The sequence below is a fragment of the Onychostoma macrolepis genome, chromosome 15 (assembly GCF_012432095.1).
Source record: "Onychostoma macrolepis isolate SWU-2019 chromosome 15, ASM1243209v1, whole genome shotgun sequence".
NCBI classification, from domain to species: Eukaryota; Metazoa; Chordata; class Actinopteri; order Cypriniformes; family Cyprinidae; genus Onychostoma; species Onychostoma macrolepis.
In genome coordinates this window covers 5,999,680-6,019,587 of record NC_081169.1, presented here as the reverse complement: position 1 = coordinate 6,019,587, position 19,908 = coordinate 5,999,680, and the positions used below count along the sequence as shown (strand labels likewise).

General features: G+C 37.0%; 1 protein-coding gene across 3 annotated transcripts in view; it reads left to right on the top strand.

Annotated features, from left to right (window-relative positions):
- dscamb (Down syndrome cell adhesion molecule b) overlaps positions 1–19,908 on the top strand; it is a 181,312-nt gene that overhangs the window by 130,146 nt on the left and 31,258 nt on the right. Inside the window, exons 31-33 of one of the 3 annotated variants that reach the window (XR_009266039.1) lie at positions 1,346–1,543; positions 1,955–2,034; positions 3,253–3,390. Coding sequence is in view for 1 of the 3 variants with exons in the window: in XM_058744500.1 (XP_058600483.1) it covers positions 1,346–1,543; positions 3,253–3,555; positions 8,544–8,917 (875 nt within the window). In the remaining 2 variants the exon portion in view is untranslated. Of the gene's footprint in view, positions 1–1,345; positions 1,544–1,954; positions 2,035–3,252; positions 3,556–8,543; positions 11,594–19,908 lie in introns of those variants that run through there. The other 2 variants (XM_058744500.1, XR_009266038.1) reach the window with 2 other exon arrangements.

The window sequence follows — 19,908 nt, the reverse complement described above, 5'->3', positions numbered from 1 at the left end:
GTATGACCTGAAAGAATATTGAGGTTGCCTCTATCCAGTCCTATGATTTGAATAACATGTACAGCACATGAACAGTTTAATTGGGTTCACAGGAAGTGAATACCAGCTTTCTCTGCTCACTGACGGCTTCAGTGGAGCTGAACTGAAGAGGAGCATTTCTCTAACACGGGTCATGATTATAATCATTGATGATTCAGGTGGATTCGCCAGCGTTGACTTAAATAAATTGTTTACCCAAAATGAAAATTCTGTCATGTTCACCCTCATGTCATTCAAACCCATGACATTTTTATGGAGTTTCAAATGTGTGAAAGAAGTTATTTTCTCTATTTTCAAGGTGTTTTACATTGCAGCTCTTTACAGTACCTTGAAATATGTAAATACAGTGTGTGTTTTTTGGGGGGTGTATGGTATTACCATATTAAATAGAGATTGAAGACAAAAGTTTACATACACCTAGCAGAATCTGCAAAATGTTAAATGTTACAAAATGTATGTTATTGTTAATTTAGTACTGACCTGAAATAAGATATTTCACATAAACGTGTTTACATATAGTCCACAAGAGGAAATTATAGTTGAAATTATAAAAATGACCCCGTTCAAAAGTTTACATCCTCTTGATTCTTAATACTGTGTTCTTACCTGAATGATCCACAGCTGTGTTTTTTAGATTAGTGATAGTTGTTCATGAGTCCCTTGTTTGTCCTGAACAGTTAAACTGCCTGCTGTTCTTCAGAGAAAGTCTTTGGTTTTCCAGAATTGTGTATTTGAACCCTTTCCAACAATAACTATATGATTTTGAGCTCCATCTTTTCACACTGAGGACAACTGAGGGACTCATATGCAACTATTACAGAAGGTTCAAACACTCAAACAGTCCCTCAGTGGTCCTCCAGTGTGATCCTCAGTGTTGTCCTCCATGTGGATCATTGTGGATCATTCAGGTAACAACAAAGTATTAAGAATCAAGTGTATGTCAACTTTTGAACGGGGTCATTTTTATAAATTCAACTGTCATTTTCTGTTGTGGACTATGTGTAAACATATTTTATGTGAAATATCTTATTCAGGTCAGTACTAAAACAATAACATGCATTTTGTATGATCCCTTTTATTTTGGTAAAATAATTAACATTTTACAGATTCTGCAAGGTGTATGTAAACTTTTGACTTCAAATATATATCTGGCATATTAAAGTACCACGGTATCATCCTCTGATACCATCACTACGCCATAGTATAACCACAGTAGTTTTTCATAAAGGAGGGCAGAGATTTTGTTCACTTTATGCTGGTCACTTTGTGCCGTATTAAGGTGTACTGTATGTCTCTGTTTCCTCAGACCCCACTGCCCGCCGCACAGCTAAAGCAGGTCCTGCCACACGCAGTCGATACGCCAGCCAGTGGACCCTGAACCGACCGCACCCTCCCGTCTCCTCACACACCCTCACTACTGACTGGAGGCTTCCCACACCCCGTGCCACGGGCTCAGTGGACAAAGAGAGTGACAGTTACAGTGTCAGTCCCTCTCAGGACACAGGTAACAGCCAACTGTTTCAGTTAAAGAAATCATACATGAAAAAAAAAACTTCTTTTTGTTCTATGAAAACACACTGTAGATTTCAGACCTGGAAATATGTGGCTCTAAATACATTTCTGCAACACCATTATCACGTACCTTACTGGACGTTTCGAGGCAGTTTCAAACGTCCAGTTAGTGGCGCTAAAACGTGGGTTCAATATGTGACCCTGGCACGTTTTTGTTATGTTGATATATGCATGTATTGCTGTGTTTTTATCACGTTGCTTCAGGTACATATACGGTGGTTGATAATTCAAATATCCCCTACACCAAACCCAACCCTAAACCTACCCGATACAACAAATGCAAAACTGGTATAAAAACAGATTTGTTGATGCAACCGTGCCATTTGTACTTCCCTATATGCAGGTTTGAACTGTTTTGTGAAACCGTAGTTTCACGGGATCCATACCCAAGCTCTTCACCTTTCAAGTCGAACTCCATACTGCGTGAGCTACCGAACAAACCTACTGAATATAAAAACCCATTCATATGAAGCTGGATATGTGACGCTGACATTCAAAAGTATCAGTTTTTAAATGTCACCGCATGTTACAATTTTTTTGAATTCATAACATGATATTCCTCAAGTAATTGTGTGAAAATTAGGCATTATTAATCGACAGCTTTTAGCCTGTTCCTTTTCACACAAAGTATGATTTACTACTTCACAGTTTTGGAGTTTTACTGCCTCTAGTGTTTATTTCAACTGGAAACTGCAGCAATTCATATGTATTGCTATGTTTTTTCAGTTTAGCAGAAATGCATTTAGAAGCACATATTTCCAATGAGCATATGTTGCAAAATTCCCTCTCCAGTCCACAAAGAGTATAGTTTTGCTTCAAAATCTGTGACATTCTAAAGGCATACAGATTACAATAACACATGACCATCCATATTTACATGTTAACGCCTATTTAAGTATTCAGGTCTGAATCATTTTTGTCCATCCATTGAAAACAAACCTCATTTGTTCTCACAGAAGCGCAGATCTTGCTTCCGTGCTTGGTCGTCCATTTAACACCTTCAATGTGCTCTATGTATGTGCATTGATCAGTGTTTATAGTATGTGACTAAAAGCCTAAATTAAATATTAAAGCTTATAAATCATATATAAAGTGATCATGTGTCTTCAGAGACTTGCTTGATTATTTATGGATTACTTATGGAAATGGAAATATTTTTTGTACTTTTTGATTTGTGAACATTTTGTTACATGGACTTTAAATGAGTGGACAAAAATGTTGAACAAATGAACAAAGATGAACAAATGTCTTATTGGTGAAAAAGTTTAGTGTTACAGATGAGTGACTGATGTTTATTTTTAATAAAAAATTCCTGCACTATATTTGGACCCAACAGAAAACTCTCAGAAAACTATTAAACTGTATTGCTCATTTGACAAGCAAAGTCATATCAGAGAGCATTTCCGTAGAAAAATATTTGACCAGTCCAATATTTACCAGATGGTGGTCATGAAAAACTAGATGACAATTTTTTTGGTGCATGAAACCTTAACTGACATTATCAGTTGAATGTATTACCAGCAATCAGAATAAAAAGAAAATGAAAAAGATAACATGACGCTGCGGCTGCAGTAACATCCCATGTAACCCGAGTGGACCAAAAGCTTTGTGAAATATAATGCCATGTGCATTCTCTCACAGACCGTGCTCGCAGCAGTATGGTGTCTACAGAAAGCGCCTCCTCCACGTACGAGGAGTTAGCCCGTGCTTACGAACATGCTAAGATGGAGGAACAGCTGCGACACGCTAAGTTCACGATCACAGAATGTTTCATCTCAGACACATCCTCCGAGCAGATGACGGCCGGCACCAATGACTACACAGACAGCCTGACGTCCAGCACACCGTCAGAGTCAGGCATCTGCAGATTCACAGCTTCCCCACCCAAACCACAAGACGCCAGCCGGGTCATGAACATGGCCGTGCCCAAAGCACACAGACCTGGTAAGACCTGGCTACAAATATGAGGAAGCGTCAACTTGCCTAGTCTCCAGTTCAAACTAAATTCTCATACTGACACTGCTGTATCAAAATGAAGTTCAGTATAAGAACTCTCTTGTGTGTAGGCATCTTTATTACACCAATCCTATTTATTAGTAAATGATGTGAAAAGACCTTCTTGTTCACTATTTAATCTATAAATTAATTACAATGGGAAGGCAAGTCATTTCCACTCTTTGTATGGTGGAGTTTAATTATATGGAGGAGTTTAATTAGCATTGAATCTCTACATTTTTTTTTAAATATCCCTATGTGCAAAACACTGTTGAAGTACTTTTTCTTTGATAACTGGACATATTCAGAGAAAACAGGATTTTCAAAAAGAGAAAACATAGGGAGGAACTTTAGGAATTGAGTCAGGAATCGATTGGATTGTTAAAAGTGAGCGTTACATATCAGATTGGAGCCAGGTGGTTGAAGAGGAGGAATTATGGTAATGTGTGTTGTGTGCATATACATTTAGGCAGTGTAGTTTTCACATTAGAATTTTTTTGGTGAAGATTATTGCATGTAAACGTTTATGTACACTTCTGGTCAAAAGTTTGGAATTATTAAGGTGCTTTTCAAGGAAATCCAAAGCTCACCAAAGCTGCATTTATTTAAGGAAGAATACAGTAAAGTTGAAATATTGCAAAATTTTATTACAATTTAAAATAAAGTTTTCTACTTAAATACATTTTAAAATGTAATTTTCAGCAGCCAGTCTTCAGTGCCGCATGATCCAGAATTCATTCTAATATGCTGTTTTGGTGCTTGAGAAACATTTCTTATTATTATCAATGTTTTTGCTGCTTAAATTTGTTGTGGGAATTGCGATAAACTACCATCTGATGTAATTAAAAAGTAAAATATATTTTTAAAGAAATTTTAGAAGTGTTACATTTTATTTAGTATGGAGGCATTAAATTGAACAAAAGTGATAGTAAAGACATTTTCTATTTCAAATAAATGTCATTCTTTTGAACTTTCTATTCATCATAGAATGTAGAAAAAATGTAGCATGGTTTCCACAAAAATATTAAGTGGCAAAATCTGTACCAAATCAGCATATTAGAATTATTCCTGAAGAAAATGAAAGACTTGATTCAGCTTTGTCATCACAGGAATAAATTACATTCTAAAATATATTCAAATAGAAAACAGCTATTTTAAATGTAAATGATACTTTACAATATTACTGTGTTTGCTGTATTTTTTTAATCAAATAAATGAGCCTTGGTGAGCATAAGATACTTTCCGAAACATTAGAGGCCAGAATTACTAAGAGCTTGCGTCAGTGCAAACCGTCTTTTGGCGTTGAAATTGTACTGTCAGGATTTACTAAAGACGCGCAGTGAATAATTAGCACTGAAAAGGAATGGACACAGTTATATTTGCGCCTCATATTATTGAAAATGCATTTGAAGAAGTTTCCCTTTACAATTTGAAAATTTAAAATTTATGGGAGGAGATATTAAAATGAATCACGCGACGCAATTTACTAACATTTGCGCTCATCAAATTACTGGCATTTGCACCATTATTAACGTCCAAAAAAGCATGTCTTAAAGCAGGCGTTAATTTGCGCTGCTCTTGGAAGATTGCGCTGGTCATTATGGAAATTATCTGGCTATGTCTATGTTAATGTGCGCATTGTCAGTAAACCACATGCAGAATTTTCCCCTCCCATCTGCGCTCCAGTGCTAATTTGCCCTGTTGAGTAAATCTGGCCCTAAAAATCTTAATTGTATTGGCACTGATAGTCTCGTGGGCAGTGCACCAATGCACTTCGGACGTCCGTAGTTCGAGTCCTGGCTTGCGAACCTTTCCTGATCCCTTCCCAATCTCTCTCTCCCACTTTGCTTCCTGTCTAGCTATCCTATCATAATAAAAAGGCCAAAAAATCTTTAAATAAAAATTCCAAATTTTTGACCGGTAGTGTATGTGTGCGAGTCTGTTTTCTTATGTGTTTTCCACACGTTCCTCAGTTTACCTGTTCACCAGTCAGCTGTCACTCTTGCAGTGTGCTATCAATTCCTGTGTTGATGGGTACAGGCTTGAAGGCTGTTGTCCAAACACACTGCCATGTTCTTTTTGCATTAATGGGCTTAACGTGTCCTGCGTCTGGGCCACCCAGGGCTGATTTTGGCCCCAGACAGTTCTTGAGTTACTGGTTAGAGTTTAGTGTTACTGTCTCATTGTGAATGTATCTAGGCGTTATGCCTCCAGACAAGAAGCCTTTGGTTAGTGAGAGCACCTGGGCAAATAGGGCCGATCTGCATCCTGTGCTGGGGAGGTATCATCTGTCTTTTCAAAACAGCAGTTTACTATCACAATGGAGATGTTGAATGTGATAAGAACTTCAAGCACTGGCCTTATTGGGAAGAGTTTATATAATACTGTATTCCACACATTTGATCACCCAGATACCCAAATCCATTGAGAGAGAAAGTGAGGTTACATTCATTCTTGTCTGATCAAGAAATGTTTTGTATGTGTGAGGTATATCTGACATCTTTATCTTTGATTTAAAATCCAACTAGTTGTTTAGACAACTAGATGATTAGTATATTACAACAATTTGTATGTATGCACAACCCAAGTACAGGCAGCGAGGCATCTCAGAAGTTTTGGAACAGAGCTCATGAACAATCATTTGAATCGTTTAATTAAGAAGTCACGGCAGTTGATTTTTAAAGAGATACATTCATAATTAGTTTTAGAAAAGAAAACTTCAGTCTATGTTTAATAAAGTAGCTGACCATTTTTCACTGGGTTTAATTAAGCCTATTAAGCAAATATAAATTATTAAATTGAACTCCGTAAAAAAAAATCCAAACATCGAATAGAAAAAGTTCATAATTACTGATTATTTATTTATACAGATTAAAAATATCATTTTTGCTCAACTGTTTGTTTGATGTTTTGTTGCCAATTGCAATGTAAATATTTTCTTCAAAAGAGTAGACATAGAGTAGGCATAGGTCCAAATTAAATATTGTATTAGAAGGATAAAATGTAATGCACAATGGTAAGGAAATGAACAGGATTGCCAAAAGGATACTCGGTGAGAGTTGAAATGTAGTTTAGTGATGGTTTTGATATGTATCAAATTAGGATAGAATTTAAAAATGCTTTATTGATTCTCAGTTTCCCCTGATTTCAATTTCCAGAGGAGATCAATAGTACAAGTATCTTATCCTATCCTACCCTAAAGCTATTCTATCCAATCCTAAAACTACACTGTCTACACTGTCCTGTACTGTCCTGACCTGCTGTATGGTGTCAATAGACCTTAGGAAAACCCAGAATCTTATTTTGAACCTAGAACATTCCTTTAAATTTACTTCCTCTATCTTTTTTTCCTTGTTTACTATGTTGTGGAAACCAGTCCCAAACCAGTCCTGTCTTGCACTATCCTTACCCGAACTATCCTGTCCCTACCTTACCATAACTTAACCCTAACGAAATCCACACACTAACTTCTTCTAAGATATTACTCTGTCCTACCCTAAAACAAACCTATCCTATCCCAACCTAGACCTTCCCTAAACCTACCCTGTTGTGTCCTGTCTTGTTCTATAATACTCTACCTTAAACCTAAACTTAAAGCACTAAACTTAACCTAACCATATTCTTACTTTGTACTGCCCTAAATCAAATCTACTCAATAGCAAATCTGACTTGTCCTGTCCCTATCCTACCCTGAACCTAACCTATACTCTCCTAACATACACTATCCTACCACAAAACAAATCTATCCATTTCTAAACGTATTTTATCCTACCCTTTAACCTGCCCTATCCTGTTCTGTCCTATCAGATTCTATCCTAAATCTGACCTGTTATATCATAACATATCTTTTTCTATCCTACATTACCCTACCTTATCCTATCCTAAAACTCTCCTGTCCTGTCCTATGCTGTTGATAGATCTTGAACCCAGAACATCCCTTTAAAGGATTAGTTCACTTCCAGAATAAAAATTTCCTGATAATTTACTCACCCCCATCCAAGATGTTCGTGTCTTTCTTTTTCAGTCGCAAAGAAATTAAGATTTTTGAGGAAAACATTCCAGGATTTTTCTCCATATAGTGGACTTCAATGGTGGCCAACGATTTGAAGGTCCAGATCTATATAATATATATAATAGATATATAAATGCATCATTCATTCATCATTCATTCATTCATCATTCATTCATTCAAAGCAGCTTCAAAGGGCTCTACACGATCCCAGCTGAGGACCAAGTGATTTCCTTTAAAAAATTCATTTATATACACTTTTTAACCACAAATGCTCAGCTTGCTCTAGCTCTGCGATGCGCATGCGTGTCTTCACACATTGCGTAATCCTGTTGGAAAGGTCATGCGCGGTTAGTTCTTGGTCCAACTTTAAAATCGTCCGACGTTGTTTTACGTTTTTTTGTAAAGGGCATTTGACTTTTTTTGCATGTTCGCTGTGTAAACACTGGATTGGTACTTCCGCCTACATGACCTTTCCAACATCACCTAATAAAGACGCACATGGGCATCGCAGAGCTAAAAGTGTAAAAAGTGTATAAATATATATTTTTTTATTAAAATGATGATCATTTTGCTAGATAAGACCCTTATTTCTTGGCTGGGATCATGTAGAGCCCTTTGAAGCTGTACTGACACTGCAGTTTGGACCTTCAACCTGTTGGACACCATTGAAGTCAACTATATGGAGAAAAATCCTGGAATGTTTTCCTCAAAAACCTTAATTTCTTTGCGACTGAAGAAAGAAAGACATGAACATCTTAGATGACATGGGGGTCAGGAAATTATCAGGAAATTTTAATTCTGGAAGTTAACTTCTCCTTTAAAGACTAGATTGTCCATCCATTTTTTTGGTCATTTATCACAGTGCGGAAAGCCAATCTGATCATTGAGCAGTGCTCACACTTACATGACCCTGTCTGTCTCGTAGCAGGTGAACTGGTCCATCTTCCCCCTTACCTACGCATGGACTTCCTTTTGAACCGGGGAGCAGCCCCTTCAGGTCGAGAGGCCACAGGACAGACTTGTATGGACCCGCAGAAGAGCCGAATGGCGAAGCGGCCAGCCTTGCTGGCCCCTACACCCTCCGAGACCCCCTCGTCAGCCCTCTCTTCCTCCGGCCCCCCCAGCAGAGAGGCAGTACAACAGTGGCAGCCGGGAACTGCCTCCACACTGCCACAGCGCGAGCCGGGCGACCTGGCCCAGGCCGCCAAACTCAGCAGCTCCCAGGAATCGCTGTTAGACTCCAGAGGACACCTGAAACAAAGCAACAACCCCTACGCAAAGTCCTACACACTTGTATAACACAGGACTACAGCTGCGGACCACGTTGCACTGTCACGCACACACAAACACGTGAGGACCTGCTGCAAAGACGAGTGCTTTTCTGATTCAGAGATGAGTCCTGTACATACATTCTGAATTCCTAAAGAAGTGGATAGTTTTCTTTTCATCTGTCTTTCTTTCTATCTATCTATCTATCTATCTATCTATCTCACTCTCTCTTTCTCTCTCTGCTGTTTTTTTACACTTTCTTTCTTTGGCTCACCTTCTTCTCTTGCCCTCTTTTCTGACTAAGTTGGATTTTTTACGTAATCATTCATTTATTTTAAATACCACCATTATGAAGATTGCCAAAATTATTTATTTAAATTGACAGAGGAACTACTTTTGAATTTATATCAAGGATAATTCTATAGTCATTATTATTATTATATAAAAATAGAGAAAAATTATCAAAAAATGGTTTAAAAAAGGCGGGGTGTGGTCAGCTCTGCAGGAAGATGTTTCTTTCTCTATCCATGACTCTGTTGTTTTGATGAAACTATGAGGTGTGATCGGAATTTTTCCGATTTGTGATTTTTCGAAGCTGTTTGTCACAGCTTCTGTGATCGCAGAAGACGTGGAGGAAGGACAGCGAGTCCACATTTTCCAGTCGTCTCAGAATGTTGTGCTTTCTAAGGACTGCATGGGGACCTGAAAATAAAAAATGAATTCCAAGAGATTTTCTTCACACTAAGGGATTATATAATGTTATAACATATGTTATGACATTATATGTTATAATATACATATAAATATAAATATATATAAATATAAATATATACATACACATGAAGAGATCACTTTTATTTGTGGATAATACAGGGAAAAAAAAGATTTGGTAAATAAAGTCCTTAGTCATGTTTGCACACATCTGGTTTGATTAGAAAATTCAAACTGTTGGGTTCTCTTGTCTTTTTTTCCACCCATGGAGCTTTTTGTGACTGCGTAATGGTAGTTTCATCGGATGAGCTGCAGAGCATGTGTGACACAAAGAGAGAACCGTGGAAGAACTGTAAATGTCTATCTGCAGTTTTCTCCAGCAGCTCCTTGAATGAATGGTATCTGATTCACCTGTTTGTAGATGGTGTGGCCTGTTTTGTGTAAGAGACGCAACAAAGAGAAGATATTTTAATTGAGCAATATGACACTGGATTTACTAATAATTTCGTAATTCTTGGACATCTTGAAGTACTAACAGATATGAATGTATTCAGTAATGCATAATGAAAAATAAACCCGAAGATGATTGACAATAAAGAGACAAACTAATGATGCAGTCTCTAAACTATAATTGACGAACGTTTTTAATGATGACAGTAGACAGGCAGAATGATGAAAACACATTCACAGTGCACAGAAGTGTTCTGATATCTAATGCTCCACTTGATTTGTTTTTGCCATTCATGTCTTCAGTTGTCAAGCCTGCCATTCAAATGTCAGTCTAGACGTCAGTTAGATGCTTGCCTTAAACATGGAAAGACCAAATTGATAAGTCATGATGCTTGTCAGGATGACAATAATGTAAAATGACTGTATTAAAAATGATATAAGGAAAACATGCAAGTGCGTCACAGTATCAGAATTAGCTAAAGTCGGGAAAATAATGTCATAATGAACAAAAATCTAGAGGGTCCAGGACAGGAAGTCAAGGGGATGTTTTGTGACCATCAGATGCCCATCCATGATCATAACCAACAGATGGCACTACAATGTCTTTTGAAATGTTTATGATAGGAGCTCTGAATACTGTCTGTATGAGGAGCTCTTCTGTTTGTGTGGGTTTCTCCTCAGTCAGCTGAAAACCAGCACATGCAGTTATTAATGCACTCACACTATAGCAAATCAGTAGAATTGACTTTTCTCTCCAGATCTGTTTAATAATACTCAAGGCCTCGTGTTCATCTGGACACCTCCAACTCAACTCCAAGAACTACAATGAATTCACTAAAATAACTGAAGTGGTTACTTTTTCTTTCATTCGGTTAAACGTGTCTAACAATGGTCCCACTCCAGAATGAAAATATAGTTAAAAACATACAAATGTTTTATGCATGGAGGACAGAAAATGATACCTAAGAACATATAATAAAAACTAAAATATAAATCTAAAATACAAGAAATACATGTCTATAGATCAATGAATTTGCATTGTTTATCTGTTAAACATTCTAAGTATTTATATTTTTGTACAACCTCCTTCAATTTTGTCAGAAATCTGAATCAACACCATCAGACACAAAAACAAAGTTTGGTTGTGTTAACAGTGTGACTTGATAAATCTATCATTCAAACACTGATGAGAATACAGGCTTGCTGTGCTGACAAAATTACACAGGCCTATTAAATGCAGTTGTTTTGAATTTCTGGAGTTGCTAACCCTTTTAAAGGTTAGAGAAAATGATTTTTAAGTCATTCTCAGTCAACCATGAGAATGGCAACTCCACCAAACAAATTGTCCTGACCAGAGATTGTGTAGCCGTACTGAACTCATAGCAGATGAAATATGGAAAAATGACATTCAGGGCTAAGGTTGGCATCGTTATTACCCGTTTTTCAATGCTTTTGTGGATATCTGACAGTGATGACAATAGGGACACAGTTAAGAAACCTTATTAAAGATATATATGTATGTATATATATATATATATATATATATATATATATATATATATATATATATATATATTAAAAAATTAAATAGCAGAAATCATTCTTTAAAATACACATACAATATATTATCATTCAAAATTTTGGGAGTACTAAATGTTTTGTTTTTGAAAGATATTGTTACATTCACTCACCAAGGAAGCAATCTCAGTTGGCACCTTGATATCCATTTGACATCAAATATTAGTCAAGACTTGATCAAGATGCTGTAATTTCATTTTAAATTCAGTCTGGATGGCAATTTCTTCCAGTGATGATTGGGTGAAAATAGGAAGTTAATCCCACACTGAAATTGGTTTAATGTATATGTAGGCCAATATGTTTGATTCAGTTTACATCAAATCAATGTCACGTCAAGTTTTTGACATCAGTTTGATTTGCATATTTGCATACCTGTTTTTTGACATCAATTTTTATGTCAATTTGATGTCTTCTCACTATCACTTGAAAATATACAGTATAATGAGACAATAATATAAGATGTATAATGTTACAAATGACTATTTCTATTTCAAATAAATGTTGTTCTTCAAACGTTCTGCTCATCAAAGAATCCTCCATGTGCAGTAGTGACACTTACAGACCTCATGCTTTCTAGAGTCTTTCCTTCACACAACGAAGATGCAGCTGGGCACCAGAAGCGTCTGTTTCTCGAATGAACGATTCTAATGTACTCGTTCTCTTGCTGTTGTGCACCTGGGCCGTTCACTTCTCTTTCTGTGCTGGTTAGATCCAGTTTGCATTCTTCTTTAAAGACAATAGTGCTCTGACACAAGAGTCTATAGACTAGTCTCTTTCAAAAAGAGCAATACACAGATGGGTTTATGGGTTTCTTTTTGGCCATTTTCAATACCAAAATCATTTCTTGAAAAAAAACTTCAGTAATTGGGGGAAAAAAAGACATTCCCCACATCAAAATATGCATAATTTACTATTATATAGTATGCAATAAGTCTCAATTGAGTAGGATGTTCAAATACACAATATTCTTGAAACAGTAGGTAAACGTTGACCTACTACATAGGCTGAGATTCTCAAATGTGCATTTGCATTTTGATATTCCACCATGCAGCACATGGTGAGATAGCAAAAAATGCAAATTACATGGATTAAAAAAAAACAATTGTGAATCAGGCGAGTCTTTTAAAGTGCTGTACTCAAGTTGCACTTTGTTGTACATTTCTGATTTCATGACTTACCACTGCATTACAGTATTGCAGATTTTCTCATGGTATTAATGGCTTAAAAATTACATAAATATAGGACAGTTTGTTATTTTTAATGTAATAGTATGTGTTTGGTCATGATTATCTTGAGGACAAATTAAATTTGTGGTAATAAGGCCGAGAACAACTTTGATACATTTGAATAGTCATGATTGTTTCACTAATGAAGAGAAATGTAATCCAACACCAGCTTGCTCAAAGGAAGTCACTTCACTCCTTATAGCTGCTGATAGCATCATATCCATCAGTTACCCCTGCTGAAAAATCCAGCATTACTGGTCACCAGCATAAAGTATGTTTTGCATTCTGGGACCTGCATGGGATGCTGGTTGCTGGTTTGCTGGTCCCCATCACAGTAAGCAGGTGTGCTGGTGGACCAGTATAAGGTATGTTTTGCATGCTGGGATCAGCTTGGGATGCTGGTGTACCAGCATTTGTTGTCTTTTGGGTGCTGGTATGATCCCAGCAAGACCACAGCAAAACTTGTGTATGTGTTACATATCACATTTCTTTTGAAATTGGTTAGTGTTTGTAGTTAAAGGCCAAGACAATTTTCCAAATAAATTATTTAATAAAGAAAAACACATGTTGCTGGTTGCATGTTTACACTGTAAAAACCAGCAACCACAAAGGTTACCAAAGTCTGTTACCATTATGGTGATTAGTGTTCCCTTTCGTTGGGCACTTGGCCATTGATTTTGGTTGAATTAACTCTTTCAGCAATTGTTAAAAGTGCACACTATCATTATTTTTTTTTATAATGTTTCATGGCCCTGCACTGACATACCTTTTACTATGTGCACTTTTTGAAATCAGTGACTAAGAGCTGGATTTGGACATATGTGACTTACCAGATAAGTATGAAATTCTTTAAAAACAACTTTCAATTTTGAACTTTCATTATGAAGTTGTTATTAACTGTCCCATTGAAAGAGCTCTTCTCATAACCTCTGTTATCAAATGTGCACAAGCTCTTTTTAACTGATTTATGTACAGATCTAATGAAATAGGAGATCATTCCTTTGATGCTTTGAAATGTTTTACCAGTTTACCAGTGACACTGATTAATAATGTAATCATAACTTTAGCAATTACAATTTTCAGTTCTACTTTCAGCAGAGGGAGCAAAAGAAATTACAAAATTATAATATAATTCAATTAATCGCATTTTACCCTTTTACCCCATCATTTTACCCTTTTACCCCATCATTGATGTGTTAAATAGAGAAATATGCAAACAAAAACTATGTTTGTCCCCAAATAATTACTTGCGTACAGACAGCTGGCTTATGCCGGTGAACCAGCATCACCAGCTCCACTTTGCTTGAGAACAGCATGGATATGCTGGTCCACCAGCTAGACTAGCAATATACCAGTATAAACCAGCCTAAACCAGCACTATACCAGAACTAACCAGCATAACTCAGCACTATATTATCATAAACCAGCCTAAACCAGCACTATACCAACATGGACAAGCTTGGAATCCATGCTGGTTTATGCTGGATTTTTCAGCAGGGACTGCACTAATGATAAGCATTTGACTTGCAATTGCCTGTTAAAAGGACCATGACAGTAGCAGTGTGTTCAGTTTCAGTAAGCAGACAGGCTGACCACTCAAACCACTTAAAAAGCTAAAGCTTAATTACTGACATGTCACATTTTTATTGACTGATTTACAGTTTTATGATTCATTCAAAAAACTAAAAAGCATAAATGTTTTTTATGGTACCTGCAACTGTATCAGAAACCTGTGACCTGTTTTTGGGTGACATCCCAAAATTAATTTATCATTAAAAGTGATATTAATTCAGTCCCATTAACATTGACAAATCAGCTATTTTTAACATTGATTCAATGGTTGCTTGCTATCTGGGATTTGTGTTCAGTGCTTCTCTAGCTCTTCCCTTCTTATCAGCTCCACAGATGGCATTATTTCCCTGTGCTGGGCCTTTAATCTTTCTGAGGGTGTTTCTTCATGGATCTCTCCTCAGTACAGAGGTGTGTATGTGTGTACAGATGAGGGGATCTGGGCTCAAGTACACGAGAGGATTCAGTGTAAATAATATATTACTCAGTGCAATGTGTGACCTTCACCAGATCTGAAGGATAGGTGCTCTATTCTTTCTGAAAGTGCTTTCACATAGAATTTGCTGAGGGGAGATGGCCCAATTATTGTCAGCCATTTTGACTCTGATATCAGTATACAATATGCAAATTAAAGACTGAGATGTTTTAAACAGGTCTTATGGATCTTTTCTTAGAATAACAGAAATGTTCATTCTTTCATTCTGTAAATGAACTGAGATTAGATAAGCTATTGGATAGAAAACCTGAATTAATTTATCTTGAAAAAAGCAATTCACCAGATGTTGATGTAGAGACATTTGAAGAAGCATTGAACAAACTTGTTGGAAATAAAGATTATAGGCGTGCGTTTTACAAGAGAATACTTTCTACTTCAAAATATCATGCTTAATTCACTGTTTCTTTGTAAATGTGAAACTTACTAGCAATTACAAAGTGAAAATATTATCAAAGTATCTCCTACACCATATATATATATATATATATATATATATATATACACAGTGGGTATGGAAAGTATTCAGACCCCCTTAAATTTTTCACTCTTTGTTATATTGCAGCCATTTGCTAAAATCATTTAAGTTCATTTTTTCCCCCTCATTAATGTACACACAGCACCCTATATTGACAGAAAAACACAGAATTGTTGACATTTTTGCAGATTTATTAAAAAGAAAAACCATTTTTAGGTCTCTCCAGAGATGCTCAATTGGGTTTAAGTCAGGGCTCTGGCTGGGCCATTCAAGAACAGTCACGGAGTTGTTGTGAAGCCACTCCTTCGTTATTTTAGCTGTGTGCTTAGGGTCATTGTCTTGTTGGAAGGTAAACCTTCGGCCCAGTCTGAGGTCCTGAGCACTCTGGAGAAGGTTTTCGTCCAGGATATCCCTGTACTTGGTATATCTTTCCCTTTTTTTTTTTTTTGTTATCTTTCCCTCGATTGCAACCAGTCGGCCTGTCCCTGCAGCTGAAAAACACCCCCACAGCATGATGCTGCCACCACCATGCTTCACTGTTGGGACTGTATTGGACAGGTGATGAGCAGTGCCTGGTTTTCTCCACACATACCGCTTAGAATTAAGGCCAAAAGTTCTATCTTATCATAAACCAGCCTAAACCAGCACTATACCAACATGGACAAGCTTGGAATCCATGCTGGTTTATGCTGGATTTTTCAGCAGGGACTGCACTAATGATAAGCATTTGACTTGCAATTGCCTGTTAAAAGGACCATGACAGTAGCAGTGTGTTCAGTTTCAGTAAGCAGACAGGCTGACCACTCAAACCACTTAAAAGCTAAAGCTTAATTACTGACATGTCACATTTTTATTGACTGATTTACAGGTTTTATGATTCATTCAAAAAACTAAAAAGCATAAATGTTTTTTATGGTACCTGCAACTGTATCAGAAACCTGTGACCTGTTTTTGGGTGACATCCCAAAATTAATTTATCATTAAAAGTGATATTAATTCAGTCCCATTAACATTGACAAATCAGCTATTTTTAACATTGATTCAATGGTTGCTTGCTATCTGGGATTTGTGTTCAGTGCTTCTCTAGCTCTTCCCTTCTTATCAGCTCCACAGATGGCATTATTTCCCTGTGCTGGGCCTTTAATCTTTCTGAGGGTGTTTCTTCATGGATCTCTCCTCAGTACAGAGGTGTGTATGTGTGTACAGATGAGGGGATCTGGGCTCAAGTACACGAGAGGATTCAGTGTAAATAATATATTACTCAGTGCAATGTGTGACCTTCACCAGATCTGAAGGATAGGTGCTCTATTCTTTCTGAAAGTGCTTTCACATAGAATTTGCTGAGGGGAGATGGCCCAATTATTGTCGGCCATTTTGACTCTGATATCAGTATACAATATGCAAATTAAAGACTGAGATGTTTTAAACAGGTCTTATGGATCTTTTCTTAGAATAACAGAAATGTTCATTCTTTCATTCTGTAAATGAACTGAGATTAGATAAGCTATTGGATAGAAAACCTGAATTAATTTATCTTGAAAAAAGCAATTCACCAGATGTTGATGTAGAGACATTTGAAGAAGCATTGAACAAACTTGTTGGAAATAAAGATTATAGGCGTGCGTTTTACAAGAGAATACTTTCTACTTCAAAATATCATGCTTAATTCACTGTTTCTTTGTAAATGTGAAATTTACTAGCAATTACAAAGTGAAAATATTATCAAAGTATCTCCTACACCATATATATATATATATATATATATATATACACAGTGGGTATGGAAAGTATTCAGACCCCTTAAATTTTTCACTCTTTGTTATATTGCAGCCATTTGCTAAAATCATTTAAGTTCATTTTTTCCCCCTCATTAATGTACACACAGCACCCTATATTGACAGAAAAACACAGAATTGTTGACATTTTTGCAGATTTATTAAAAAGAAAAACCATTTTTAGGTCTCTCCAGAGATGCTCAATTGGGTTTAAGTCAGGGCTCTGGCTGGGCCATTCAAGAACAGTCACGGAGTTGTTGTGAAGCCACTCCTTCGTTATTTTAGCTGTGTGCTTAGGGTCATTGTCTTGTTGGAAGGTAAACCTTCGGCCCAGTCTGAGGTCCTGAGCACTCTGGAGAAGGTTTTCGTCCAGGATATCCCTGTACTTGGTATATCTTTCCCTTTTTTTTTTTTTTGTTATCTTTCCCTCGATTGCAACCAGTCGGCCTGTCCCTGCAGCTGAAAAACACCCCCACAGCATGATGCTGCCACCACCATGCTTCACTGTTGGGACTGTATTGGACAGGTGATGAGCAGTGCCTGGTTTTCTCCACACATACCGCTTAGAATTAAGGCCAAAAAGTTCTATCTTGGTCTCATCAGACCAGAGAATCTTATTTGGGTGTTTTTTAGCAAACTCCATGCAGGCTTTCATGTGTCTTGCACTGAGGAGAGGCTTCCGTCGGGCCACTCTGCCATAAAGCCCCGACTGGTGGAGGGCTGCAGTGATGGTTGACTTTCTACAACTTTCTCCCATCTCCCGACTGCATCTCTGGAGCTCAGCCACAGTGATCTTTGGGTTCTTCTTTACCTCTCTCACCAAGGCTCTTCTCCCCCGATAGCTCAGTTTGGCCGGACGGCCAGCTCTAGGAAGGGTTCTGGTCGTCCCAAACGTCTTCCATTTAAGGATTATGGAGGCCACTGTGCTCTTAGGAACCTTAAGTGCAGCAGAAATTTTTTTGTAACCTTGGCCAGATCTGTGCCTTGCCACAATTCTGTCTCTGAGCTCTTCAGGCAGTTCCTTTGACCTCATGATTCTCATTTGCTCTGACATGCACTGTGAGCTGTAAAGTCTTATACACAGTAAAACCTCCAGTGTTAAATCAACACTCTCAGTGTATATATAATCCACACTCAGAGTGTTAAAAAGTAACACTGAAGCAGTGTTAAAGTTAATGAGATAATTAGTTTAGTAATTGGTGATGATTGAGCATTAATGAAGAACACCTGCTGTTAACAAACTGAATCACTGAAAGAAAGAGAAAAAAACAGAAAAAAAAGAGACGAGACGAGCAGAAATACAAGAACTACAACTGACTTCAGTCACAGCCTTCGATGAGATCAACACAAGATAAAAGAAGACATTAAATCTCTCAAGATCTCAGCAGAGGATGATTAAACAACTCCATAAACAGCATTACCAGCTTCACACGTTACTAACCAGATTGACTTTAGATGTTGATGTTTTAGTTTTGTTTGAATTACCATTATCGAGGTCAGTGTTTGCTTTAGTTGGGCTCTTGGCCCTTGACTTAAAACATTATAATTTTTTTGGCTGCCATAATTGTGTGTTTGTTTAGACCTGATAGTTATGGCAAAAAATAAAAAAAGCCAAGAGAAAATGAGATCAGGGCTGGTTACGTTTCGATAAAGTTGTAATCAGCGCATAGTGGCTTAAGTAACTGATGTAATTTGGAGTATAGTCACTGGTAGATTTATTAGTTAACTTTGTTATTGAGGTTATGATATACGTAGTCTAACATCTGACAGTTTTAATATTAATCTGAAAGACTTTTGAAACTTGTTCTGCACTGAAAGTTTTGCTTTTCTTCATCAAACAGACTTCAAGAATCAGCATATGAATCTCAACAATGGTGACAATCAACATAAAGCTCCATGTTGCAGTGCATTCTGGGAGCACCAATCAAAACTCATCCATGGCTCCCAGCATGCAATGCGACATGAATAAATTATGCAGCTGTCTTAGTATTTTCTTTTATTCTTACTATTTCCTTTTGTTTTGCTATTTTGTTGTGACTTTTAGCAGCGTGTTTTGTGATGTTCACAGAGGATCTTTTTATCTGAATTTGTTGATTGTCACCATTGTTGAGATTCTTACGCTGAGTCTTGATGTCTGTATGATAATGCAGTCTTAAGCTTCTAGTGCCGATTTACTTTTGAAAGTTTTTCAGATTAATCTTAAAACTGATGGCTCAAGCTTTACATTATATGTGAACAAAGCCAAAAATTTTAATCAATCGATGATGATGCTATGAATGAAATCAGTTATGGAAATCACTAAATGCTGGTGACCTCTTTATGAAAGTCCAACCATCCACACCCGAACGCCATAACTAACATGTCTAAACAAACATGCAGTTATGGCAGCCAAAGTAATTGTATTGTTTTAAGTCACGGGTCAAGAGCCCAACTAAAGCAAACACTGACCTCGATAATGGTAATTCAAACAAAACTAAAACATCAACATCTAAAGTCAATCTGGTTAGTAACGTGTGAAGCTGGTGATGCTCTTTATGGAGTTGTTTAATCATCCTCTGCTGAGATCTTGAGAGATTTAATGTCTTATTTTATCTTGTGTTGATTTCATCGAAGGCTGTGGCTGAATTCAGTTGTAGTTCTTGTATTTCTGCTCGTCTCGTCTCTTTTTTTCTTTGTTAACAGCAGGTGTTCTTCATTAATGCTCAATCATCACTCAATTACTACACTAATTATCTCATTAG